The sequence below is a fragment of the Nerophis ophidion genome, linkage group LG13 (assembly GCF_033978795.1).
Source record: "Nerophis ophidion isolate RoL-2023_Sa linkage group LG13, RoL_Noph_v1.0, whole genome shotgun sequence".
NCBI classification, from domain to species: domain Eukaryota; kingdom Metazoa; phylum Chordata; class Actinopteri; order Syngnathiformes; family Syngnathidae; genus Nerophis; species Nerophis ophidion.
Genome location: NC_084623.1, coordinates 15,535,512 through 15,563,244, shown reverse-complemented (window position 1 = coordinate 15,563,244; position 27,733 = coordinate 15,535,512). Strand labels below are relative to the sequence as shown.

The 27,733-nt window shown below is 38.1% G+C and overlaps 1 protein-coding gene across 3 annotated transcripts in view; it reads right to left on the bottom strand.

Annotated features, from left to right (window-relative positions):
* Window positions 1-27,733, bottom strand: part of hdac4 (histone deacetylase 4) — a 212,245-nt gene that overhangs the window by 157,053 nt on the left and 27,459 nt on the right. For all 3 annotated transcript variants that reach the window (XM_061918453.1, XM_061918452.1, XM_061918451.1), the window contains 5 exons: window positions 26,864-27,043; window positions 26,622-26,767; window positions 20,942-21,092; window positions 15,065-15,185; window positions 7,445-7,563 (listed from right to left, as the gene is read on the bottom strand). In XM_061918453.1, the coding sequence (XP_061774437.1) occupies window positions 7,445-7,563; window positions 15,065-15,185; window positions 20,942-21,092; window positions 26,622-26,767; window positions 26,864-27,043 (717 nt within the window). The remainder of the gene's footprint in view (window positions 1-7,444; window positions 7,564-15,064; window positions 15,186-20,941; window positions 21,093-26,621; window positions 26,768-26,863; window positions 27,044-27,733) is intronic.

Below are 27,733 nucleotides of genomic sequence, written 5' to 3'. Positions count from 1 at the left end.
AGAGCCCACATACTTTGGGAATGGTACCATTACAGAGGGCAGTAGGTCAGCAAGAGTTGTCGTTGTGGCTGTATTAATGTTGCGGCTGCTATAGCAGTTATTATTATTATTAGTTTGACGAACATGCGTCTGAACCTCGAATTTTATAAGGTAATAATCGGACAATACTTTAGTATACGGGAGTATCGTAACTTTGGAGACGGTGATACCCCTGACAAGCACTAGGTCTATCGTATTACCGTTGCGATGCGTGGGTTCATTTATTATTTGTGTGAGACCACAGCTATCAATTACAGTCTGGAGCGCCACGCACGGTGGGTCCAATGGGGAATTCATATGGATATTAAAGTCCCCCATTATGATTATATTATCGGCGTGTGTCACTAGATCAGCAACGAACTCTGAGAATTCATTGATAAAGTCCGAATAGGGCCCTGGGGGGCGGTAGATAACAGCCAGGTGTAGAGGCAGCGGTGTGGCAGACTTCGTAGTGAGCACCTCAAACGATTTATATTTATTATTTATGTTAGGACTAAGGTTAAAGTTTTCATTGTATATTAGTGCGACCCCTCCACCCCTTTTAAGCGGACGGGCAATATGCGCATGTGTAAAGTTAGGAGGACATGCCTCATTTAGCGCAAAAAAGTCGTTTGGTTTAAGCCAGGTTTCGCTGAGACCGATGACGTTAAGATTGTTATCTCTGATAATATCATTAACTAATAACGTTTTGGGAGACAATGATCTTATGTTTAAAAAACCTATATTATAGGTAGTGGGCTGTTTTAGGGAGTTTTTGATCAAATTATCCGTAGTAGCAATATTAATGATGTTGTGTTTATTATGCCCAGTGCATTTAGTATAGTTACGACCATATCTAGGAATTGATACGACAGGAATTTTCCGATTGTTTGATTGTTGCTTTGATAAACTGCACGCATCATGGTTAGCCACCTCAGTATCGGGGATTTTCCGATTGTTTGTTTGTTGCTTTGATAAACTGCACGCATCATAGTTAGCCACCTCAGTAACGGGGATTTTCCGAGTGTTTGTTTGTTGCTTTGATAAACTGCACGCATCATAGTTAGCCACCTCAGTAAAACACATGTCCAACTCTGAAACACTCAAAGCAGAAAAAACTTGTTCTAATTTAACTGACTCCTTACCCAGACCAGTAGTCTCGCATTTTCCATTTAAATCGGTCTTCAGGGTGGAGGGAAGTGGTGTTCTGTGGGGATTAGCCTTCTGCTTTGTTTTTAGCCCCGCTCGACATCCGTGTTTCCGATCACACCGCTGGCGTCTGCTCCGTAGACGGCCCCCGCTGCTACTAGACTCCCCTGCTTCACGGGCCGCTGGATGTAGCCGCCGACGTATTCCCATGCTAGTTAGCATGTTTAGCACGCACGCGTCTATCAGTCCAAAACGGCCCGATATGTCCACATCCAGAAGTGTCTGGCGGTCGTACGTGATCACGGAGTGACCACGATGTGAGCCAGCCATAAAGTTTGTAGAATTGTCCGGTATTTCTGCCAAATGTTCCATCTTTAGCAATAGCCCCTCGAGGACGCAGCCCGTCCGGGCGCCGCCATCTTGACTACTAACTGTACTGTGCTTGCTGGTTACTAAAAAAAACAACGATACTTACCTTTCACTATTTGAGTAACCTTTGTTCTGCCATTTGCGTACTGGCAAGCGATCTCCGAATCCGGGAACATATCCTTCACAGATTTGTTGTAGACATCCGCAAATGAGAACGGGATGTTGCTTCCAGCTATCAGCATAGCCATCTTTTTCTCAGCATAAGTTACACCAGTGGGTCTCAAACTTTTTTTGTCATCCCCCACTTTGGACAAGGGGGAGTTTTCAAGCCCCACCTGCCCCCATCGCCCCAACAGAATGCTAATGCCAAGTGTAACATTTTCATATCTATTGAACGTCAAGTAACATTCAAGTTGTATACATTCAAACTCAATAACATAAAACGACATCAAGTTCAATAATAAATTAAAAAAACAAACTGTGCAGCTGTGGTATAACTTGCATCAAGTTCAATAATAAATAGAATAACTATTCTGCCAGTTTTCTTTGAAAGAAATCAAGTGGCTTATTGACGTAATTGGGGTGTGTGGTCTCGAGGTGTCTCTTTAATTTGTTGGGTCTCATGCTGTCTGCTGGAAGCGGTTTTAGACACAGAACACACAGGGGTCTCTCCTCTGCCCCCACCACCATTGCCGTGAATCCAAGAGCAAGATACCCTTCATATTTTCTTTTCGGTTGGCTTTTTGGTTGATTAAGCCCGTCAGATTTTTGTTTCTCTGTAGGCGCTGGCTCCGATTTGACGACTTTTGAGGTGTGAGTCACAAATGTATCCATTTTGTGTAATTGTGGTCCACACATTAGCCTGCTACCCATCCGCGTGAAAGATTGTTCCGCTTAGCCCCGTCCCCATTAGTTACTGTTGCTATATCTGTCAAACTTTAGTTCCTACCTAGAAATTTAAAGCCTAGAGGAAAAATAAGTAATTCACATTTATTTACATAACGGATTTCACAGAGAGTATCACAAAGTGATTTACAGTGTGTATAGAAAATGAAAGCATAGTAAAAAAAAATAATAATCTAAGAATATAATAAAAAAAAATGTTTAAGTGAAATTTCCTCCCGTTCCTCGCACCCCACCTGTCATGTGTCTATTCCCCACCAGTGGGGAATAGACACATGACACTTTTTGAGAAACGCTGAGTTACACCATCGGGTTTCCATTTTGCGAGGTGACCCATAATACTGGGTTGTGAACGATGCTGCGCTGAGGACGCGTTGTGCTTCGCTGACCGTTCATGACTGAGTATATCCGTTCGGCCATCGTGTTCAATGGAGAAGTCTGTTCTACAAAATTTACAGGCAAGATACCCCTTCCCCTTCGAACTCTCCTGGATAAACTGAAATTCTTGTTTCCATTCGTTTTGGAACTTGCGAGCGTATTTCCTTATTTTGCTCTTCGACGGTGTAATATATTGGGTTGGAGTCAATAACCAGGCGACGTGATGAAGTTACATCTCTTTACTTTGGGCTTCAGAAAAGACTCCTTAATACATGTTCCTTGACTGCACTTAAATGTAGAATATATGTGGAATATATTTATATTGTTCATATATTATATATATATATATATATATATATATATATATATATATATATATATATCATCCATCCATCCATCCATTTCTACCACTTATTCCCTTTTGGGGTCGCGGGGGGCGCTGGCGCCTATCTCAGCTACAATCGGGCGGAAGGCGGGGTACACCCTGGACAAGTCGCCACCTCATCGCAGGGCCAACACAGATAGACAACATTCACACTCACATTCATACATCAGGGCCAATTTAGTGTTGCCAATCAACCTATCCCCAGGTGCATGTCTTTGGAAGTGGGAGGAAGCCGGAGTACCCGGAGGGAACCCACGCATTCACGGCGAGAACATGCAAACTCCACACAGAAAGATCCCGAGCCTGGATTTGAACCCAGGACTGCAGGACCTTCGTATTGTGAGGCAGACGCACTAACCTCTCTTCCACCGTGAAGCCCTATATATATATCATATATATTATATTATTTATTATTATTATCATTGTTTTTGTGAGCGAACTGTGGTGCTGAATTTTCCCCAGGGATCAATAAAGTACATTCTATTCTATTCTATGTACAGTGGATGGCAGTATTGTCCTGTCTAAGAGGGTCACAACATTGCTGAGTCAGGTCCGGAGGTCTGGAGGGGGCGTGGCCTCCAGCTCCGCCTGAATTTCGGGAGATTTTCGGGAGAAAATTTGTCCCGGGAGGTTTTTGGGAGAGGCGCTGAATTATGCTTTACTACATTTTTTTACTTGCACGTGTCCATTAAAGATTTGATAAATTTTTGATGTTTCAGGTGTGATTCACTACAATAGGGTCCCACAGCACACTGGATTCCAGTTAATTGAAATACCACAACATCCATCCATCCATCAATCCATCCATCTATGATAATAATTTAACATTAGACAATATAAGTAAGGGAACTTTTCACACTTAAGAACAAATAGGCCACCCTGAGTGTGCTGTTGAGCACTCATAGATTTTGTTCTTACCTACGAACAAACCCAGCTGAGAAAACATTGGTGAATACAAAAATCTCCTTAAAAACTTCGTAAGTGGCCCTTAAGAACAAGATGTGTTCTCAAGAACGGTTGCTGAATGGGGCCTATTGTTTTGCATAATAGGGCCCCTTTTAAATGTAGTAAAACATAATAACATGACCCATTTAAGACCACAATTATGGATACTGAAATAAATCATATCCCCTCCAGTTGCTGTGGCCCTAAAAAACACACACAACGTTGATGCCAGAGACCATCCCTAGCTACATATTAACAGTCAAGGAAAAAAAATGGAAAAGGGAAATTTGGCTTCAGTACACAGTCTAAGTATCTGAGTTAGTGAGAAAACAATTTAATTGAGTAAACAATACATACTGTCTGTTGTTAAAGAGAGTTGATAGTAGGCTTAATGGATTTCGTCAATTAATGACATACAAATGTAAGGTCAAAAGTGTGTGTGTGTGTGTGTGTGTGTGTCAGTCACTGTGACAGAGACCAAGAATTGCGTTGGGTCACAGAGGCCAAACTGGACTTCCTGTCGCTGCATTCAAAGTGGTTCTCTGTTTGCTCAGAAGCATTTTAGCGTAGCCTCTCAGACTCGGACAATGCGCGCCTGTTGCAGTTGTGCCGTGTGTCTGAGCTCACTAGACAGGAAATAATTCTTACCATATCTATAATTTACATGGACGTAGCTAAAATAGGTCACCGGGAAAAAAAAAGCCATGTGTGACAGGATAGGATTGTGACGTCCCTGATTTCTCACTTCCTGTTGAACACAGTTCATTGGTATTCACGTCAGAGTTTGTCTATCGCTATTAAGGCACATGTGGTATTACAACCATCATGCACAAAAAGTTTGCATCTCATTTATTTATCTATTTTCCAAAAGTAGACCGATTACAAAATGTGCATCCTTGATTATTTTCAAAAATAAAAATTGGGTTTAGGCTTTTCTGTGACAATCTGTCACTTTATTTCTGTTAGTTTTTCGTGTTTTTGTATTTACTTCCTGTTCAGTGCTCTTACTTTGTTGTATTTCCTGTTTTATTCACAAGCACTGTTATTTTTCTCTTTTCGTTGATTGGCAGCGGTTTACACCTGCTGTCAATCAAACTACTGCCTATTTATGTTTCACTCGAGCACTCCTCAGCGCTCGAATATAAATCTATGTTTGGTGAACTTACTATGCAAGACTGCTTTATGTTTATTTGTTTTCTTATGAGTCCTGAATTAAATTCCTCTTACCTTCACTCCTCTCTCCTGGATTCTTGCGTCATCGGGGACACACAACTGCTGCCATGCGAGTTCCCAACATTTTCTCTAATTTGCACAGGCTAAAATATATTCTACATAAACAGAATATTTGCTGAAAGCTCGAACACGTGCCGAAATAAAAGCCTAAAAGCAGGAATCGTCTCCGGAAATTAATTCCAATTAAAATAAAATACCAATTCTGCTAAAATGTTTGTTACAATATGCAATTGCAGTCAGAATAATGTAAATAATGGTAATCATCTCAGCCTTACTGACTAGCCGGCTTTCTTCGTTAACTCAGTTTATTGTGCAGTATGAAAGGGATTCATATGGCCCCATTCGTCGCAGTTTACCTGACACATGAAGCGTGACAAATTTGGGGTGTGCACTATCGTCTTTAGCCACCAAATGGCAGTAGAGTGTTGAATATCTTAGAATGTGTTTTATGGCAATTTCTACTTTGATCACAGTTGTCAGTTGCTATGTAGAGTGGCGCTTTTCATTATTTTCAGCAGACTGCATGGCAAAATGATTAACCTCCGCCCCCCTACTCCCTTCCTCTCACGCGAAATCCACCCAGGAATGGGGCCATACCAATCCCCTCTCTATTTACATGTTGGATCTAACGAGACAGAAAGACAGCATTTAGATCGGACTAAAAATGATTTTAGAGTCCTCTTAAGTCTGTTGGATGAGGTTAATGCTTCACATTATTGTTATTTTATTTCATAAAGCTATTAAAAGTGGGAATATTTGGATACCTCAAGATTAAATTAGTTTCCAATTCTTAAGGGTGATGATTCGATTGAGAATTGATTCTAGATTTAACAAGATTCTTGTGATATATTATTTGGCATGCGAATGACGATAAAACCTTTTCAAAACAGGTCACATGTTGTAAAAGCTCCCCTTGGCTGCTGACGTACAACTTATATGTGCAGTGTTTGTCAAAAAACGCCTTAAAAAAAATAAGAAAAAGAAAAAAAAAAAAAAATATATATATATATATATATATATATATATATATATATATATATATATATATATATATATATATATATATATATATATATATATATATATATATATATATATATATATATATATATATATATACACACAAAAATCAGAGAATGCTGTTAATGTGATTAAAAGAAAATAAATTAACCTTGAGATCAATCCAATTCCAGCTTTACAAATAGAATACATATTAAAATACAATACTTAAAAAAGGAAAACCAAAAATGTATAAAACAGCAGTATCAATGATATTGATAATAATAAATCCTAAAATTATTATATTTTTTTTTTTAAAGGAGGAAAATAATTCAAATACAATTGTGAAAATTATACATCGATTTAGAATCTGAATAAATAAAAATCTAAATTTGGATGTGATTTTTTTTCCCAGCACCTCTAAAAACTACTGTACAACTGTATTGTTTTTAAAAAAAAATCTTATTCTAATCTTAATTTTTATTTTAATTTAATTTAATTAATTTCAAATCTTTTCAGTGGGCGGGGTTGCTTTAAAATACGAGTTTCCTGAGTTACAAGGTACGCTAGAATCAAGTCCGTCTGTTCAAACTCTTTCTCCTGTGAATGTAATGTATTATTTTTGTTTGCATGGCGACTTGTCCAAGCTGTACCTCACCTTCCGCCTGGATGCAGCTAAAATAGGCTCTAGCACCACCCGCGACCCCGACAGAGACAAGCCGTAGAAAATGGATGGATGGATGGTTTGTAAGACTGTGACCGTACACAATGAACATGATTCTGCACGTACCGTACCTCAGCTTTAAAGTCGCAATGTTCTACAGTTTAGTTACAGTAAGGGAATAAAATACAACTTTTTTAACTTTCAGATTAGAAGATTTATACTTATTTATACAAAAAAGCTTTTACAGCACGACTGAGCATTGGTGTTCAGGTTTAAAATACCAAATGTATGAAAAATATTAACACAATCGTCACCGGTATAAAAATATTTACAACTGTATTGTGCATTAAGACCAAAACTACCAGGATTATAAACTCAGCATGAAAGTAATCATGAATTACCTGTTTTACGTAGAGGGAAGTCATCTTTTGAGTCGTACGTGCCCAACATTGGGTGCTGGTATGCTGACAAAGTTGCTTGGGGAGGTGAGCTTTGATCCAAAGAGCTGTGTTGGGTTTTCCTATAAAAAGAAAATAATAATAATAATAAGTTGCTTAACACTTGAAATCAGGGTCCTGCCTGCTCAGTGTATATATACAGTATATATATATATATATATATATATGTATATATATATATATATATATATACATATATATATATATATATATATGTGTATATGTGTATACACAAGTATATACTAAGTATGCACTTCATTCATTCGTGCGCAGTGTGTTCAAAATCAATATGATTGTGTCATTAGTTCATTATTGGGCACAATGAAATCTTGGTTAGGCTTTGTTAATATAGACCAGGGGTCACCAACACGGTGCCCGCGGGCATCAGGTAGCCCGTAAGGACCAGATGAGTAGCCCGCTGGCCTGTTCTAAAAATAGCTCAAATACCAGCACTTACCAGTGAGCTGCCTCTATTTTTTCAAATTGTATTTATTTACTATCAGGCTGGTCTTGCTTTGCTCTACATTTTTAATTCTAAGAGAGAAAAAACTCAAAATAGAATTTGAAAATCCAAGAAAATATTTTAAAGACTTGGTCTTCACTTGTTTAAATAAATTCATTTATTTTTTTAACTTTGCTTCTTATAACTTTCAGAAAGACAATTTTAGAGAAAAAATAGAACCTTAAAAATGATTTTAGGATTTTTAAACACATATCCCTTTTTACCTCTTAAGTTCCCTTCTCTTCTTTCCTGACAATTTAAATCAATGTTCAAGTACTTTTTTTTTTATTGTAAAGAATAATAAATACATTTTAATTTAATTCTTCATTTTTGCTTCTGTTTTTTCGACGAGGAATATTTGTGAAACATTTCTTCAAACTTATTATGATTAAAATTCAAAAAAAATATTCTGGCAAATCTAGAAAGTCTGTAGAATCAACTTTAAATCTTATTTGAACGTCTTTTGAATTTCTTTTAAAATGTTTGTTTTGGAAAATCTACAAGAAATAATGAATAATTAGAAATAAAGCTTGGTCCAATTTGTTATATATTCTAACAAAGTGCAGATTGGATTTTAACCTATTTAAAACATGCCATCAAAATTCAAAAATTAATCATAATCAGGAAAAATTACTAATGACGTTCCATAAATTCTTTTTTTAATTTTTTCAAAAAGATTCGAATTAGCTAGTTTTTCTCTTCATTTTTTTCGGTTAAATTTTGAATTTTAAAGAGTCGATATTGAAGATAAACTATGTTTCAAAATTTAATTTTCATTTTTTTCAGTGTTTTTTTCATCTTTTATTGTCTACAAAAAAACTTCCGTAAAAGGAAAAAAAATGTACGACGGAATGACAGACAGAAATACCCTTTTTTTTATATGCATAGATTCATTTATTAAAGGTAAATTGAGCAAATTGGCTATTTCTGGCAATTTATTTAAGTGTGTATCAAACTGGTAGCCCTTTGCATTAATCAGTACCCAAGAAGTAGCTTTTGGTTTCAAAAAGGTTGGTGACCCCTGATATAGACTATATAATTTGTGACTTTTTAATTATGTAAAACGGACAAACTTGGCACAAAATTAACAACATCAAGATTGATTTAAAAAAATATATATTTTAAAGATTAAAAGTTGCCTTTAATTCCACGTGGTTGCTCGGCATTGACAATGGGTGCTCGGGCCCTGAAGCAACCACGGGATCGGCGCCTATGTCCCCGGTGTTCTTGGTCACTTGGAGCATTATGAACAAGAATGTCGGTGGCACAGAGAAAGAGCTGAAATAAATGCATTATTCACTTCCATTCACCAGCCAAGGAGGCAAACTTCCTCGGCGAAAGGTAGAAGAACAATTTGCATTATCTGAGAAGGGAAGGTATTGGAGCGTTACGAAGAGAACTGGAGAGGAAAAGCCAGACAGATGAGAATTGTTGTAATAGCAGAGAAATGGTTTTCATTTGTCACCCAGGCTTTTGGATGTGTGTCCTTCCTGGCCAGAAATGTTTTACAGCTAAGAGAACAAAATCTTTTAGAAATGGAAGAGATTGTTCTAGTCCAGGGGTTGGCAACCCAAAATGTTAAAAGAGCCATATTGGACCAAAAATACAAAAACAAATCTGTCTGGAACCGGAAAAAATTAAAAGCCATATTACATACAGATAGTGTGTCATGAGATATAAATTGAATTAAGAGGACTTAAAGAAAACTAAATGAGCTCAAATATAGCTACAAATGAGGAATAATGATGCAATATGTACATACAGCTAGCCTAAATAGCATGTTAGCATCGATTAGCTTGCAGTCATGCCGTGACCAAATGTCTGATTAACACTCCACACAAGTCAATAACATCAACAAAACTCACCTTTGTGCATTCACGCACAATGTTAAAAGTTTGGTGGACAAAATGAGACGGAAAAAGAAGTGGCATGAAACACGTCCGAGAGAGTCGGAGAAAGTTATACATGTAAACAAACCACGGTGAGTTCAAGGGCCGTCAAAATTAGTAGGACAAAACGGCGCTCGCCAAATACTCGAATCTGTGAAGCATGTTAAATACAAAACAGTGTGCTTTATGTCACGTCTGTGGGATCATGTTTTGTTTTGTTCATGTTCGGTTTTGTTCTTTGGACAATCAGTTCCTGTTTTCGCACTTCCTGGTTTGTTTTGTTACCATAGCAACTCATTAGCTTTCACCCTGTCCTCATGTCACGCCCCTGTCCTCATGTCTCAGACCTGTTTGCACTAATCATGTCCATTATTTAAACCTGTAGTTGTAGTTGGTCAGCCTGGAGACTTGACCTCCACTTCCTTCATGTCATGCCACGTAAGTTTTTGGGTTTTTTATGTCACAGTTATTGAGTTTTGTGTTTTGTCCATCGTCATGCCACAGTGCTATTTTTTGTTGTATAGCCAATTTTTGTACTTCCGCCCTCGTGCGCGACTTTTGTTTGCTTCCTTTTTGTAGTTTGTTAGTATAAGAAATAAATATGTACTTACATTCACGTCTCGCTTGTGCCAACTTTCCTTTGCCTCGGGAAAACAAACCACCTCATAGTCCAAGTTTGACACTTTATAACAATTAGGGAGGTTTGTGTCATGTTTGTCCTCCTACAGAAGCCATATTAAGATCAAAAATATGTTTTTTCCCCTCCATCTTTTTCCATTTTTCATACATTTTTGAAAAAGCTCCATAGAGCCACTAGGGCGGCGCTAAAGAGCCGCATGAGCCGTGTGTTGCCGACCCTCGTTGTAGTCTCTAAACTCATGAATTATGTTTGAAGAGAGTCAGCTGTCAATCACATCAGAAGCAATCAGCGAGGATTTTCCCAGAGGCAAATGTTGATGTGGAGAATTCACTGCACATACAAAGTACATCCGAGACGGAAGTGGGGTTCAAAACTGCAGGATGTGCCATGTTTGCAAAGTCCTTCATCCCCGTGACTTTTATATTTAACATAATCCCTGTGGGGAAGCGGTGTTGCCGTGATAAAGACGATACGAGCAGGTACTCAGAAGCGGTTGCTGACATAACCAGACATGGCTTGCACATTTGTGACTTTTGCCACAAACATACAGAGAATATGTGATAATAACATACACTATATTGCCACATTTGTTATATTTTGTTAGTTGTTCTTTTGTTTCATACAGTTTTGCATTTTAGTTCCTAACTGTTGTTTCCGTGTACTTAAATAGGGTACGGACAAGGATTGAAAAGAAAAAGGAGAGTGCCGTTAAGGACGACGGCCCGTTTTAAAAAAAAATCCCCCAAAACTGCCATTATCTCAAGGTGACTTCTTCCTGTTTTACCCACAATATCATCACACTCTGCAGCACTCATTTTTAGTTTCTCCTCTCACTCCATGCAAAGAATCAACAGCGAGACAGCAAGATGAAAAAGCTCAACCCAACTTCATAGTCCCACCTATTGCTTAGCAGAGGGGGGTAGAGTAGCCAGAAATTGTACTCAAGTAAGAGTACTGTTACTTTAGAGATGTGTTACTCAAGTAAAAGTAAGGAGTAGTCATCCAAATATTTACTTGAGTAAAAGTAAAAAGTATGTTGTGAAAAAACTACTCAAGTACTGAGTAACTGATGAGTAACCTGTTCGTTTAATTATTACGGCAACAAATAATGCACAAAAACATAAAAATAGCAATGAGCATATTCATAGCCAGGAATATCTCTTAAGCAACTAAAACAATAATATATATTAAATAATAATACATTAAAATAAAAAAATTAAGGCAGATTGAGCCACAATAACTTAACAGCACCATAGGCTCAGTAGGCATTTATTGATTAATTGATTGATTGAAACTTGTATTAGTAGATTGCACAGTACAGTACATATTCCCTACAATTGACCACTAAATGGTAACACCCCAATACGTTTTTCAACGTTTATCAATTACTTAATAAATTACCAAGTCGAGGTGATCTACCTCATATATACATACACACACATATTATATATATATATATATATATATATATATATATATATATATATATATATATATATATATATATATATATATATATATATACATATATATATATATATATATAAATATATATATATATATATACATATATATATATATATATATACAGTATATAATTTATAGTTTTTTATTGTGCCGTTTTTGTTGAAATGTTAAAGGTTTTTTAATGAATATACATGCATGTTTAACATATAGATTCCTATCTTTCATGAAGACAAGAATATACGTTGGTGTATTACCTGATTGGAATCAGACAGTATAGTGCTGATAATGTCCACATTTTCAAATGGAGGAGAAAAAAAGTTCCTCTTTTCTGTCTAATACCACATGAAAGTCGTTGGTTTTTGGCATCTTATTTGTCCAGCTTCCATATTCGTTTTTATACACTTTACAAGAAATACATTGGCGGCAAACTCCGTAGCTTGCTCGCTTGTTTGCGCTGGCTTTCGGAGACTCTTATTTTGTTAGCGCAGGCGCGATGGAGCGGTGCTTTTATTGTGAAGACAGGAACTGTGCGATCAGTCTTTAGGCTTTGGACGGGAAGTGCGGTTGAAATAAAAAGTGTCTTTTTTCCTTTACACTTTTCATTGATTGAAACTTGTATTAGTAGTTTGCACAGTACAGTACATATTCTGCACAATTGACCACTAAATGGTAACACGTCAATAAGTTTTTCAACTTTTTAGGTCAGATTCGACGTGTGACGGTCACGTGACTGCCTGGTTTTGTTTGATTGGTCCAACGTCACCAGTGACTGCATTTGATTGGTGAAACGCAGGCATGCGTAGTTCCTACTTTGAATGCGTGTCTGACAAAATCAAAACAAACAAAACGTGCATTAACAGATCGATTTAAAAAAAAGTAGCGAGTAACGAGCTGAATGTAGATAAATGGAGCGGGGTAAAAGTAGCGTTTCTTCTCTATAAATATACTCAAGTAAAAGTAAAAGTATGTTGCATAAAAACTACTCTTGGAAGTACAATTTATCCCAAAAGTTACTCAAGTAGATGTAACGGAGTAAATGTAGCGCGTTACTACCCACCTCTGTTGCTTAGTGATCATCCTCTTTTGCTAGGTCGAGTGCCTTTGTTCATGCAACGAACCCTGCTTCGTAACTTCTGGTTTCTTCCGACCAAAACTTTATATTTAAAGAACGTTATATCGAACGCAACGTATTGATATCAAATTTGTATCAGAAACCCTAATGAAATGCTTCCATTTATCTTGGAGACATTAAACATCTTTTTGCATGCATTTTAAAAAGCAACTTTCAACCAAATTAAGTAAGTATTCAAGAAATATAAATGTTAGTGCCATTAAACATACACACTCCGTTTCCATATGAGTTAGGAAATTGTGTTAGATGTAAATATAAACGGAATACAATGATTTGCAAATCATTTTCAACCCATATTCAGTTGAATATGCTACAAAGACAACATATTTGATGTTCAAACTGATAAACATTTTTTTTTTTTCAAATAATCATTAACTTTAGAATTTGATGCCAGCTACACGTGACGAAGAAATTGGGAAAGGTGGCAATAAATACTGATAAAGTTGAGGAATGCTCATCAAAAACTTATATGGAACATCCCACGGGTGTGCAGGCTAATTGGGAACAGGTGGGTGCCATGATTGGGTATAAAAGCAGCGTTCATGAAATGCTAAGTAATTCACAAACAAGGATGGGGCGAGGGTCACCACTTTGTACGCAAATTGTCGAACAGCTTTTGAACAACATCTCTCAACGAGCTATTGCAAGGAATTTAGGGATTTTACCATCTACGGTCCGTAAAATCATCAAAAAGTTCAGAGAATCTGGAGAAATCACTGCACATAAGCGATGATATTACGGACTTTTGATCCCTCAGGCGGTACTGCATCCATAACCAACATCAGGGTGTAAAGGATATCACCACATGGGCTCAGGAACACTTCTTAAAACCACTGTCAGTAACTACAGGTGGTCGCTACATCCGTAAGTGCAAGTTAAAACTCTACTATGCAAAGCCAAACCCATTTATCAACAATATCCTGAAACGGCGCCGGCTTGACTGGGCCTGAGCTCATCTAAGATGGACGGATGCAAAGTGGAAAGGTGTTCTGTGGTCTGACGAGTCCACATTTTACATCATATTTGGAAACAGAGGACGTGGTGTCCTACAGTACATAGAGGAAAATAGCCATTCGGATTGTTATAGGCACAAAGTTCAAAAGCCAGCATCTGTGATGGTATGGGGGTGTATTAGTGCCCAAGGCATGGGTAACTTACACATCTGTGAAGGCACCATTAATGCTGAAAGGTACATACAGGTTTTGGAGTAACATATGTTGTCATCCAAGCAACGTTATCATGGACGCCCCTGCTTATTTCAGCAAGACAAGTGTTACAATTGCGTGGCTTCGTAAAAAAAGAGTGCGAGTACTTTCCTGGCATGCCTGCAGTCCAGACCTGTCTCCAATCGAAAATGTGTGCCGCATTGTGAAGCGTAAAATACGACAGCGGAGACCCCGGACTGTTGAACGACTGAAGCTCTACATTAAACAAGAATAGGAAAGAATTCCACTTTCAAAGCTTCAACAATTAGTTTCCTCAGTTCCCAAACTGTTATTGAGTGTTGCTAAAAGAAAAGGTGATGTAACACAGTGGTGAACATGCCCTTTCCCAACTACTTTGGCACGTGTTGCAGTCATGAAATTCAAAGTTTATTATTATTTGCAAAATAAAAAAAGTTTAGTAGTTTGAACATCAAATATCTTGTCTTTGTAGTGCATTCAATTGAATATGGGTTGAAAAGGATTTACATATCATTGTATTCCGTTTATATTTACGTCCAACACAGTTTCCCAACTCATATGGAAACGGGGTTTGTGCTTTGTTTATGTGGGGCGGTGACGTTAGGTTAAGGGAGGGCTTGGAGCCCTGCAGGAGTCTAATAAAGACAATAGATGGGTAATACTAAATACGAAATGGGGCCACAAACAAAATCTTGTTTAGGGTTACACAGAAAATATAGAAAATATAGATATTGAGGGTTGACACTCACCCGTACCAGTAGCGTGGATCATTGGGCAGACAGTGGTTTAGGGTTCGTTGAGCCAAGGCTTTCTTCTTGTTCAGGACAAATGCTTGAAGTCGCATCTTTACTTCTGTGCTGGCAACTGCGCCTGAGTCAAACATGGGAAGAAAAGGGACCGATGATGCTTTGTTCACACAGGAACCCACCATACCTGAACGGGTCTTCACGAACGGTTCATCGGAAGCGTCTTTGGAAGCACTGAGGGCCTGATTTACTAACAATGTATTTTTACTTTTAGTTTTATTAAGCATGTCTAAAAATGATCTGTCAAATGTGTGTCTCAACATATTTAAACTGTCAGAAATTAAAATAATTAGACATGTCATCTCTTCAGCAACATCCTTTTATACCGTATTTCCTTGAATTGCTGCCGGATATAGAGTATGCGCCTGCCTAGAAATACTGCAGGGTCAAATTCGTTTCGCAAAATATTATTTTTATTAGCGCATGTCTAGAATTTCCGCCGGGTCAAATTCGTTTCGCAAAATAATTAACATATGCCTAGAATTTCCGCCGGGTCAAACTCGTCACGTCACGAGTGACACTTCACCTGTCATCATTTTCAAAATAGACGAAGCTGATTTCAATCATTTTAAATCGCATAAAGGGAAGAAGATAAAGAACTTTTCAGTAGGATTTAAGTTCCAAGCTATTGAATATGCTAAAAAGAACTGTAAGCGGCTATGTTTTATTAATATACCATAGCTGCGTGTGTCAAATATGAGTCATTAAATGACTCCCGCCTCCTGGTGGTAAAGGGTGCTAGTGATCCTTCTTGCGACTACTCGGCTGCAGAAATAACGACAACAAGCAGCAAGAGTGAGCAGCGTTTGTTTATTTTTTCCTCTCACTTGCACTTTTAACATGGAGGATTACATATCTAAAATAAAACGGTTTTCTAAACTGGACTTTCAATCCTTTATTACTGGAGGTAATAAAGGAAGATCTCCATCGAGACAGAGAGACTTTTAAAACTGAAGAAAGAAAAGGAAGACTTCTATAAACAAGTTTTCTATGTATTTGATCAGAAGGAGCTGCACATGGACTTCATTTATAAGTAAAGGTAAGACCATAATAACGTTTTTTTTATTAAATGTGCTTTTCATGATGGTATCCTTACATCACACTCAAATTTTTAAGCGTAGGCCTAAATTTACCGCATGCCTTTGGTAAGTGCCGGATTGAGAAGAGGTTATAAAATAATTAGCGCATGCTTGCCTTTACCGTATGCCTTAGGTAATCGCCGGAGTGAGAAGAAGTTTTAAATGAATTAGCAACCCAGCGGCAATTCAAGGAAATAAGGTATTAGCTGCATGCTGGGTGCCTTAAAGGGGAACTGCACTTTTTTTTTAAAATGTTGCCCATCGTTCACAGTCATTATGAAATACATGATGATGTATGTTGTGAGGGGCGTGGCCTGTGGACCTGCAGCAAAGTGGGATGTGCCAGGACCGGCCTCGAGATTAGCGACAGGTGCGTAGAAGACACAGCTGAGAGTGTTCGTCTGATCACCTGTCGTTATGATAAAGGCAGTAGTCAGGAAGGAGAGGAGGGTTGGAATGGTGGAGAACGAAGCCGAGTGAGAGCGAGACACGACACTGGAGAAAAACCAGTTGTGTGCTCACTTGAGAAAAAAAAGACAACTGCTGAAAAGCGCCCAAAAGACTTTGCACATTTATTGAAAAATAAAACTCTTTTGTAAACCTTGAAGAGCCTGGGATGTCGATGATCGGTGGTCCAATAAACATTAAAAAAAAGTCCGCTTACAGGAGAATCAATAAGAGGTCCTTAATTCTGCCCAAAAAATCCAATAAAGAACACATAAAAAAACGTCAACAATATGTTGTCAGTGCGCATTCCTATGTGCGCCGCACCGAGCGCAGCTCCGAGAGTGCGCAAAGCACATCCCAGACCAGCGGCAGCGAACATCTGCAAAATCAATCTCCGGCAATCTGCACACCTGGAGCTGATGATCAGACCTGCCTTCAAAGGCCTGCACAACCTGCCATCCCTGGCCGGAATATAACCTTCTGTTGGCGTACCGTAAGCGATCGTTAGTTCATTGCTCTCCGGGTTCTTCCCCGTGCTTAATCTGTCCCCTGTCATCTCCCCTGTGCCTGCAGTGTTTTCCTCCCGTTGCCTTGGATACGAGCTGTGCGTCTCACTTCCTTGGACTGCCTCTCTTGATCTTCCGGAAATAAACACAGGTCTGGCTATAAGAATAACAAAAATCGCATCACTCTGTAACTTTATCGAAGAGTTTTGTTGGTGAAAATGTTAATTAGTGGAAAAGGAAGAGGGAAAGTCAAGCAGATCCCACCTTTGTATTTTTTCTTGAATTCAATAGTTTATCAGAGGGCTGACACTTGCAACTTTTTTTGGCCCCATTGTTGCTTATTTTGCTGTCATTCTCCAAACAAAAAAGCACTAGGTTTCTTTGTTTGGGGAAACTAGAGCAGGGGTGGTAAACTCATTTTAACTGCATGGAGGAAAATCTGTTTATTAAAACTAAAAAAAATAAACACAACTTGAGGTTGTTTTCTTTGTCTTACTTTGGCCAAAAATATAACACACGTATTCTGAAAATATTACAATAAAAATATAGAAGAAAAAAAAATAAAGACAACTTGAGATTGTTTTCTTTCTCTTACTTTGGTCAAAAATAGAAAAATAGAACAAACACATTCTGAAAATATTACAATAAAAATATTGAAAAAAATACCGGCAAAGTTTAGATCCATGAAGGAAAGAAGAAAGTAAATAGATGTTTTTAACTGAATACATTTACATATGCATAAAAATAGTTGTTTTTGTTTTTTATGTATTAAGTAACATTTATGACAACCATTTTCCAAAATGTGGGATATAAAAGGATAATGCATACAATTACCATTTGTTATCAAAACGCTTACAAAAAAGTGGGACCCCAAACATTGACTGGGACATCATTTGTATGACTTGATGGGGTCCCCAGGACCCCATTTTGAAAATTCCTGATGGAGTATTGGTGCGTGCAAAACAGCAACAGGCGGCTGTGGCCTGTGGGCCGGTTCTAATACTGATCAAATATCATCACGGAGGCCAGAGATAATTAATTTGCGGGTCGGATCTGGCCCGCGGGCCTTGACTTCGAAACCCCTGGACTAGAGTGTTATGCATAATATTTAGCCCAACAATAACCAAGACAGTATACAAAAAATCTCGGTAAGCTTTAGGGGTAGGTTTCTGTAAAAATCGAATCATACGAAAAGTGCGGCAAACCAACACTTTTCTGTAAATACATCTTTGTTGAAGGTAGTGATGGGTGCCTTTTTTATTTGAGTCGATAATTACCAATTCCTATAGCTACCGAGTACCAATTGTCATTACGAGTGGTTGTGTTCAAATGTGCTAATAAAAGGTTAATTGTTAAGAAAATCACAATTGTTTAAATTGAACATTTATCACTAAGCTGTGCTCTCCAGTTATTTTGTTTTCTTACATTTCAATATCTCATTTGCAAGTACTGTACTCTATTATATCACATATTTGACTATGTATTTGTAAGTACTGTACTCTATTGTATTACATAGTAGACTTTGCATGCTGCTGCAATTCCAAGACTTTAGATGGCCGTAGTGCATAGACTATGGTGTGTTGCCTTAGCCAGGAGGTAGTCTTTGCCATGGAGTTAAATGTGCCGGCATTGGTTTTAGTTGAGCCCTACAAAGTGTTTACATTGTAAATATTGTACTTATCACACACTAGCTGTTTGATTGTAACGTGCATTTTAGTTGTAGTTGTAGGGATCCTTAAAAATTGGTTAAAGTCTAAACGAGTCATGCTCCCATAGTTGAACCTCTCCTGGGACTCTCTGTTTTAAAACTCTTATTTGTTCCTTTGGTGTTATTGTTTGTCTACTGCAGAGGTGTCAAAGTTGTTTACACTGAGGGCCAAATCGCAGTAATATTTGGCCCTAGAGGGCCGCTTCTAACAGTGAATACTACTATTACACAATTTTGTATACATATTATTAGTAGGGTTAGGGTTAGGGTTAAGTTTAGGGATGGGGTAAGGGTTAGGGTTGCAATTAAGGTTAAGGTTGGGGTTAGGGTTAGGGTGGACCCTAACGGTAATCTCAACCACAACCCTAACCCTAATCCTAACCACAACCATAACCATAACCCTGGATTAAAAAATATGCTAAATCGCAATAAATTCACCTCAAAATGTAATGTGTATGACTGTAAATGGAAAAAATCGTAGTGCTTTTTTTAATGGTAATTTTTCCTAAAAAAGGCAGCTCAGTTGCCAGAATTTTACTGTAAAATTCACATCAGTTTTTTGACTGTGAATAAAAGAAACTGCAATTTTACAGTAAAAATTTGGCACCTGAGCTGCCAGTTTGTTTGTTTTTACCGCAAATCAACAACTGTAGATTTGTCGGTGTATTACCGTAAATGCCAAATAGGCACCACAGTTTATCCATCCATCCATTTTCTACCGCTTTTTCCCTTTGCGGTTGCGGGGGGCACTGGTGCCAAACTCAGCTACAATCGGGCGGAAGGCGGGGTACACCCTGGACAAGTCGCCACCTCAGAAACCACAGTTTATTACAGTAAAAAAAAAGTAAAACTTTTTTTTCATTTCGAGAAAAATGCTGTAAAAACCACAGTAAAGTTCACAATTTTACCATGAAAGCTATTGCAATTTTGACATTGCACAATATGATGGATATGAAATCATTATTTTTAGTATTTATTTATATTTTAAAAATGGTTTGAATGTTTGACAATATATTTTTGCATAATTTGACAATATTAAAATTAACATAATTCACAACTACATGGAGTATATATATATATATATATATAATTTTTAATTTTTATTTTTCCAAAATAGAAAGAAAGAATACATTTTGTAAGAAAAGCACTTTATTGATACATATTATTTCCAGGGTTTCGAGGGCCAACTAATTCGAAGTGGCGGGCCACATGTGGCCCCTGGGCCTTGAGTTTGACATCTAAGGGCGACAGTGTCCATAATGTCTATGTGCTTGTGGGTTTTTACCTGCTTTAGGACAATAGATGCAATTTAGCTTTTGTGCTAATTCCAGCATATTAATGTTGAAACTGTTTTTTTTTTGTTTGTTTTTTTGCGGACACATTGATTAAAATGTACTGTCCTAATTCAAATAGACATAAATTCAAAAATAGTCATCAATTTTAGAGGTAAAAGTGCTAATGCTAATCATTAGCATGTCGATAGAATAGCCGGTAACACTTTAGTATGGGGAACATATTCACCATTAATTAGTTGCTTATTAACATGCAAAATAGTAACATACTGGCTCTTAATTAGTCATTATTAAGTATTTATTAATGCCTTATTCTGCATGGCCTTATTATACAACCAGTAAGCCATTAACTAAGAGTCTTCCCTCAAAAACCTCAGAATTATTGCTTATTAGTAACCCTAACCGTGACCCTAACCCTTATATGTTCTCCTAGTGTCCAAATAACTCTAAATTAAATATTTGTTACTTTAATACGCAACTAATTAATGGTGAATATGTTACCCATATATATTACAGAAAATACAATGTAAATTAGCATCGATCTGGCACATTTTGAAACATTTAGAGGGCCTCCTTCATTACCTAGTATCCCGCCCTGAGTACTTCACTGTTTGTTTCCCGGCCAAGTGCTTGAGCCGGTGCCAGGTGTCACATGCAACAGAGGTATCGAAATGTGGCACGGTTTGATTTTATGTGACCGGGCACCCGGTGATACCCACAGATATTGGTCGATGCTAATTAAAAGTACCGGGTTCAATACTCACCCCGAGCTGAAGGAGTCTACTCACTTTCTCGTCCCCTCTCCTTGTTTTTGAGCTGCTGCAGCTTGTGTTCCCGGTGCTGCTTCTCCAACTCCTGCTCGTTGCGCTGCTGCTCTATCTTCCGCTGGTGCTCCAACAGCTCTTGCTGGTGCTTCAGCGCCAATAAATCCTGTTGATGCTGTCGGACAAAAAGTATAAGTGAAGATGAAAAAATGAGGATTAGTATAATAAGAGGGAATACATAAATGATTTTAAAGCAAGTCTAAAGGACTTGAGAGTACCAGTCTTGAGTTCTAAACGTGCAGTGCTAGTCGGGTGGTGTGCATTTACATTAAAATCTAGTTTATTACTGTTAATTGTCCTTACTGTAGTAAATTAATTTCTGCTCAGTAGGAATAATAAACAGAAATCAAAATATTTTCAAAGCTACAGCATAAAACATGTTTTAAATATATTAAAACCCCAATTTAAAAACCCCTTATTGTATGAACTTTTCCAATTTCCAAACAAAAAATCGAATAGAACATAGAGTTTCGTCCACCCACTGTGTGCCCGGCAGCACATTCATTGTGCAAATAAATGACACAAAACTCAAGTAAATCATTCTCGGATGACATTCTTTCAATAAAATTACATGTGCGTTTTTTTCAAAGCAAACTGTCGTGTGCTGGCTTGTTGTAAAGAGCAAAACCCAGAACCAGTGAAGTTGGCACGCTGTGTAAATCGTGAATAAAAACAGAATACAATGATTTGCAAATCCTTCTCAACCTTTATTCAATTGAATTGACTGCAAAGACAAGACATTTAATGTTCAAACTGAAAACGTTATTTTTTGCAAATATCAGCTCATTCGGAATTTGATGGCTGCAACATGTTTCAAAAAAGCTGGCACAAGTGGCAAAAAAGAGTGAGAAAGTAGAGGAATGCTCATCAAACGCTTATATGCTAACATCCCATTGGTGAACAGGCTAATTGGGAACAGGTGGGTGCCGATGATCAGGTATAAAAGCAGCTTCCATGAAATGCTCAGTCATTCACAAACAAGGATGGGGTGAGGGTCATTACTTTGTGAACAAATGCGAGCTATTACAAGGAATTTAGAGATTTCACCATCTACGGTCTGAAATATCATCCAAATGTTCAGAGAACCTGGAAAAATCACTGCACGTAAGCGGCAAGGCTGGAAACAAACATTGAATGCCTGTGACCTTCGATCCCTCAGGCGCTACTGCATCAAAAAGCCACGTCACTGTGTAAAGGATATCACCACATGGGCTCAGGAACACTTCAGAAAACTATTGTAGCTACAGTCTGTAGCTACATCTCTAAGTGCAAGTCAAAACTCTACTGTGCAATGCGACAGTCATTTATCAACAACACCCAGAAACGCCGCCGGCTTTGCTGAGCTCGAGCTCATCTAAGATGGTCTGATGCAAAGTGGAAAAGTGTTCTGTGGTCTGAGGAGTCCACATTTCAAATAGTTTTTGGAACCTGTGGACGTCCAGTCCTCAGGAACAAAGAGAAAAGAAAAAACATGCGACTTGGTGTAGGCCCAAAGTTTAAAAAAACAGGATCTGTGATGGTATGGGGGTGTATTAGTGCCCAACGCATGGGTAACTTACACATCTGTGAGGGCAACATTAATGCTGAAAGGTACATACAGGTTTTGGAGCAACTTATGTTGCCATTCATGGACGCCCCTGCTTATTTCAGCAAGACAAAGCCAAGCCACAGCGTGGCTTCATAGAAGAAGAGTGCGGGTACTAGACTGGCCTGCCTGTAGTCCAGACCTGTCTCACATTGAAAATGTGTGGTGCAATATGAAGCCTAAAATACCACAACGGACTGTAGAACAACTTAAGCTGTACATCAAGCAAGAATAGGAGAGAATTCCACCTGAAAAGCTTCAAAAATTGGTCTCCTCAGTTCCCAAATGTTAACTGAGTGATGTTGAAAGGAAAGGCCATGTAACACAGTGGTAAAAATGCCCCTGCGCCAACTTTTTTGCAACCCGTTTCTGCCATTAAATTCTAAGTTAATGATTATTAGCAAAAAAAATAAGTTTCTCAGTTCGAACATTAAATATCTTGTCTTTGCAATCCATTCAACTGAATACAAGTTGAACGGTATTTGCAAATCTTTGTGATTGAAAGCAGAAACAGTGTGAAGACAAAAAAGAGAGAATAGACAGACTTTTAGTGTTAAATCTAATGATTAAGGTGGAGATATAAACACTGAAGAGGTGCTAATAACTACCTAGCGGCTAACGTCTCTCTGTAGTGTTTTAGCTACTTCCATCCATCCATCCATTTTCTACCGCTTATTCCCTTTCGGGGTCGCGGGGGGCGCTGGCGCCTATCTCAGCTACAATCAGGCGGAAGGCGGGGTACACCCTGGACAAGTCGCCACCTCATCACAGGGCCAACACAGATAGACAGACAACATTCACACTCACATTCACACACTAGGGACAATTTTAGTGTTGCCAATCAACCTATCCCCAGGTGCATGTCTTTGGAGGTGGGAGGAAGCCGGAGTACCCGGAGGGAACCCACGCATTCACGGGGAGAACATGCAAACTCCACACAGAAAGATCCCGAGCCTGGATTTGAACCCAGGACTGCAGGACCTTCGTATTGTGAGGCAGACGCACTAACCCCTCTGCCACCGTGAAGCCTAGTTAATAGTAATAGTAATACTCAACAAAGGGGGAACGGACGCATTTTGGCTTAAAAACTAACGATAAAGGTGAAGTTAGAACACTGAAACGCCATCTGCCGCCGGGCAGTGTATTAGCTACTTCTAAACCACTAATCCTCGCCTCAATGATGACAAATAAAGTATGTTTCCTACAAATATCATCCCTGCAGGACGAAGAATAGCTAAACATGCTTCACTACACACGGCAGGAGAATACAATAGCTAACGGCTAACAGAAAGCTAGTGCTCCTGAATGTAAACAAAAGGGTGGGTCTACACATATATCTATTGTAATGATATCAAGTACAAGAGCCTCATATAGCTTACAATCCATCAATTTTTTTTTATCAACACAAAATCTTTTTTCTTTATAAACAAAGGAAAAACGTCCATGGACACATAAGGACTTTAAATATGACCAATGTATGATCCTGTAACTACTTAGTATCGGCATCCAAATGTGTGGTATCACCCACAACTATATCAAAACAACAGAAGAATAAGTGCTTATTACATTTGAACGGAAGTGTAGATACGAAATGTCAGAACAGTGGGGCGGCATAGCTCGGTTGGTAGAGCGGCTGTGCCAACAACTTGAGGGTTGCAGGTTCGATTCCCGCTTGTGCCATCCTAGTTACTGCCGTTTTGTCCTTGGGCAAGACGCTTTACCCACCTGCTCCCAGTGCCACCCACACTGGTTTAAATGTAACTTAGATATTGGGTGTCGCTATGTAAAGCGCTTTGAGTCACTTGAGAAAAGCGCTATATAAATATAATTCACTTCACAACAGAAAATAACCAGATTTTAACAGTAAATATTCAAATAAATTAATAATCCATTCATTTTCTACTGCTTGTCCCTCATAATTTTGATACAATAATGCAATACATTAGGAGCATATGTTTGCTTACTTACTACTAAAAGAGAAGTTTTCTAGTATGTCCACTATCTTATTTAATGCTATTTGTTTTTCTTTGATCGCAATAAGAAACGTATGCTTAATGTATCATAACATTTTCTGTTAAAAAAAAAAAAAAAGCCAATAATGCCATTTTCGTGGTCCCCTTTATTGAGAAAAGTATCGAAATACATTTTGGTACAGGTACCATGACCAAAATATGGGTATCGGGATGATACCCATTTTTTTGAGGCAACCTGACCTAAGCCTGCAAGGTCGATGTTTTAAGTATATACTAATAATTGTGATTAACACGTGGTTCCATATAATTTGACAAGGCTGAATGTAACCAAGTTAGATATAATTACTGAATATTAATACAATCAAGAGTAAGATTACTAATATAATAATATTTGAGTGGTCCCAGGCCCCACTGAAGTTGGAAAGGTACACACTAAAAAATGTTAGGTTAAAAAAAAAAAAAAAAACTATTTTAACCCAACTGCAGGTTCAGAAAAGGAGTAACCCTTTATTTGAGTTATTTTAACTCAGCATCTTGGGTTAATTTTTTCCATCTAACTTTTGCGTTGAATTATCTAACCAAAAAGTTGAGTTATGATAACTTAATGTTGGGTTATTCCCGACCTAACTATTGGGTTGAATTATTGAACCCCAAAAGTTGAGTTATGCTAACTCAATGTTGGGTGATTGTAAATAATTTCAGTGAGGTTAATATATATATATATATATACGTATATACAGTATATGTATATATATATATATATATATATATATATATACGTATATATATATACGTATATATATATATATACGTATATATATATACGTATATATATATATATACGTATATATATATATATATATATATATATATATATATATATATATATATATATATATATATATATATATATATATATATATATATATAATTTTTTACCGCTTATTCCCCTTTGGGGTCGCGGGGGGCGCTGGTGCCTATCTCATCTACAATCGGGCGGAAGGCGGGGTACACCCTGGACAAGTCCCCACCTCATCGCAGGGCCAACAAAGATAGACAGACAACATTCACACTCACATTCACACACTAGGGACCATTTAGTGTTGCCAATCAACCTATCCCCAGGCGCATGTCTTTGGAAGTGGGAGGAAACTGGAGTACCCGGAGGGAACCCACGCATTCACGGGGAGAACATGCAAACTCCACACAGAAAGATCCCGAGCCCGGGTGTGAACCCTGACTACTCAGAACCTTCGTATTGTGAGGCAGATGCACTAACCCCTCTGCCATATATATATATATGTGTGTATATATATATATATATATGTATGTGTGTATATATATATTTGTGTGCGTGTGTGTATATATATGTGTGTGAGTGTGTGTGTAAGTGTGTATATATATATATATATATGTGTGTGTGTGCGTGTGTGTGTGTGTATATATATGTGTGTGTGTGTATATATATATATAGGTGTGTGTGTGTATCTGTGTATGTGTGTGTGTATGTGCGTGTGTGTGTGTATATATATGTGTGTGTGTGTATATATATAGGTGTGTGTGTGTATCTGTGTATGTGTGTGTGTATGTGTGAGTATATATATATATATATATATATATATTTATATACATATATATATATATGCACACATTTATACACATATATACACACATACATACACATGTATATCCAAATTTATAATAATTGTATCCCCCCCAAAAAATTACGAGAAAAACAACCCACAAATGGCTCATAATTTTTACAACCCAGAAATTTAGTTAAAATAATTCCCCTATAAACCCCCAAACATGGATTGCTCTTCATAAAAATAACTCATAAATTGGGTTATCAAAATAACTCAGCATGTTTTTTTTCGTGTGTAGGCCCCGAAATCAAAACGTTGGGAAACCCTGATTTAGTCCAAACATATGTAGATAATCTCTTTTTTTTTTCTTATCCCCCCAAAACCTGCGTATTTCTGTGATTTGGAGCTTTAAACGATGAAAATTGCCGATGAAAAAAATGTTTTCCATGTATTTGTTCAGCAAAGCCCTCCCATCCGCTCTGCCTGTCGAATGACCTCACCTTGATGTGTTCATGCAGCTGCACCTCATGTTGCCTCGACAGCTGTTCATCCTGCCTCTGGAACTCGGCGATGAGCAACTGTCTCTGGAGCTGCTGCTTGTGTTTGAGAGCCACCAGCTCCTGCTGCAGCTGCTGCGCTTGGTGGTCTGCAGAGGGGTTCAAAGAAGTCGCCGTTAGGCCGTGGCTGCGAACAAAACGAGCACTTACGTAGCTTTTAACATCAGAGGACCGTCATCACTTACTAATGACTGGCCCGTCAGATGTGGGACAAGCGCTGGATGTGGGCGCTGCAGGTTGTGGTTGGGGGAGTAATCCATAATTGGTCTGTTGGTGGTGGTGGTCAACCATCCGCAGGTCCATAGGGAGGATAGTTGCGGCGGTGACGGGCACCTGCGTGGGCAGTGCTGCTGAGCTCACGTCAACTAGGGGACACAAGAAGAAGGCAACAGGAAGCTATTTACATCAGTTTTTCAACCACTGTGCGACACAATCTGGTGTGCCGTGGGAGATTATGTAATTTCAACTAATTGGGTTGAAAAAAAATTTTGCACACCAGTAATTATAATCCCCAAATAATGTGCCGTAGATGAGCGTCGGTGCTGACGACAGCGGGAGGCAGCGTGAAGGTAAAAAGGTGTCTAACGCTTAAAATGAGATGCAGCTGCAGTGAACGAGCAGAAACCCATCCTGCTACTGCAGAGATTTGACATGTACATTATATACAATACGTACTAAGGAAGCATCAATGGCTTTGTGTGAGTCTTTTCCCTTGTCAGCACAAAACTAACAGTGATAAAATGTCTCATATGTGCCTCAACAGCAGTGAGGAATAATCACAGTGTTGAACATGCATTCGAGACATGGTCATTTGTTGTTGTTTCTTTTATTTATTTGCAATATTAATTTACTTTGTACATTTTAAAAAATTGTTTTTAATTATTATCATTGTTATAAATAAATGATAAATGGGTTGTACTTGTATAGCGCTTTTCTACCTTCAAGGTACTCAAAGCGCTTTGACACTACTTCCACATTTACCCATTCACACACACATTCACACACTGATGGAGGGAGCTGCCATGCAAGGCGCTAACCAGTACACATCAGAAGCA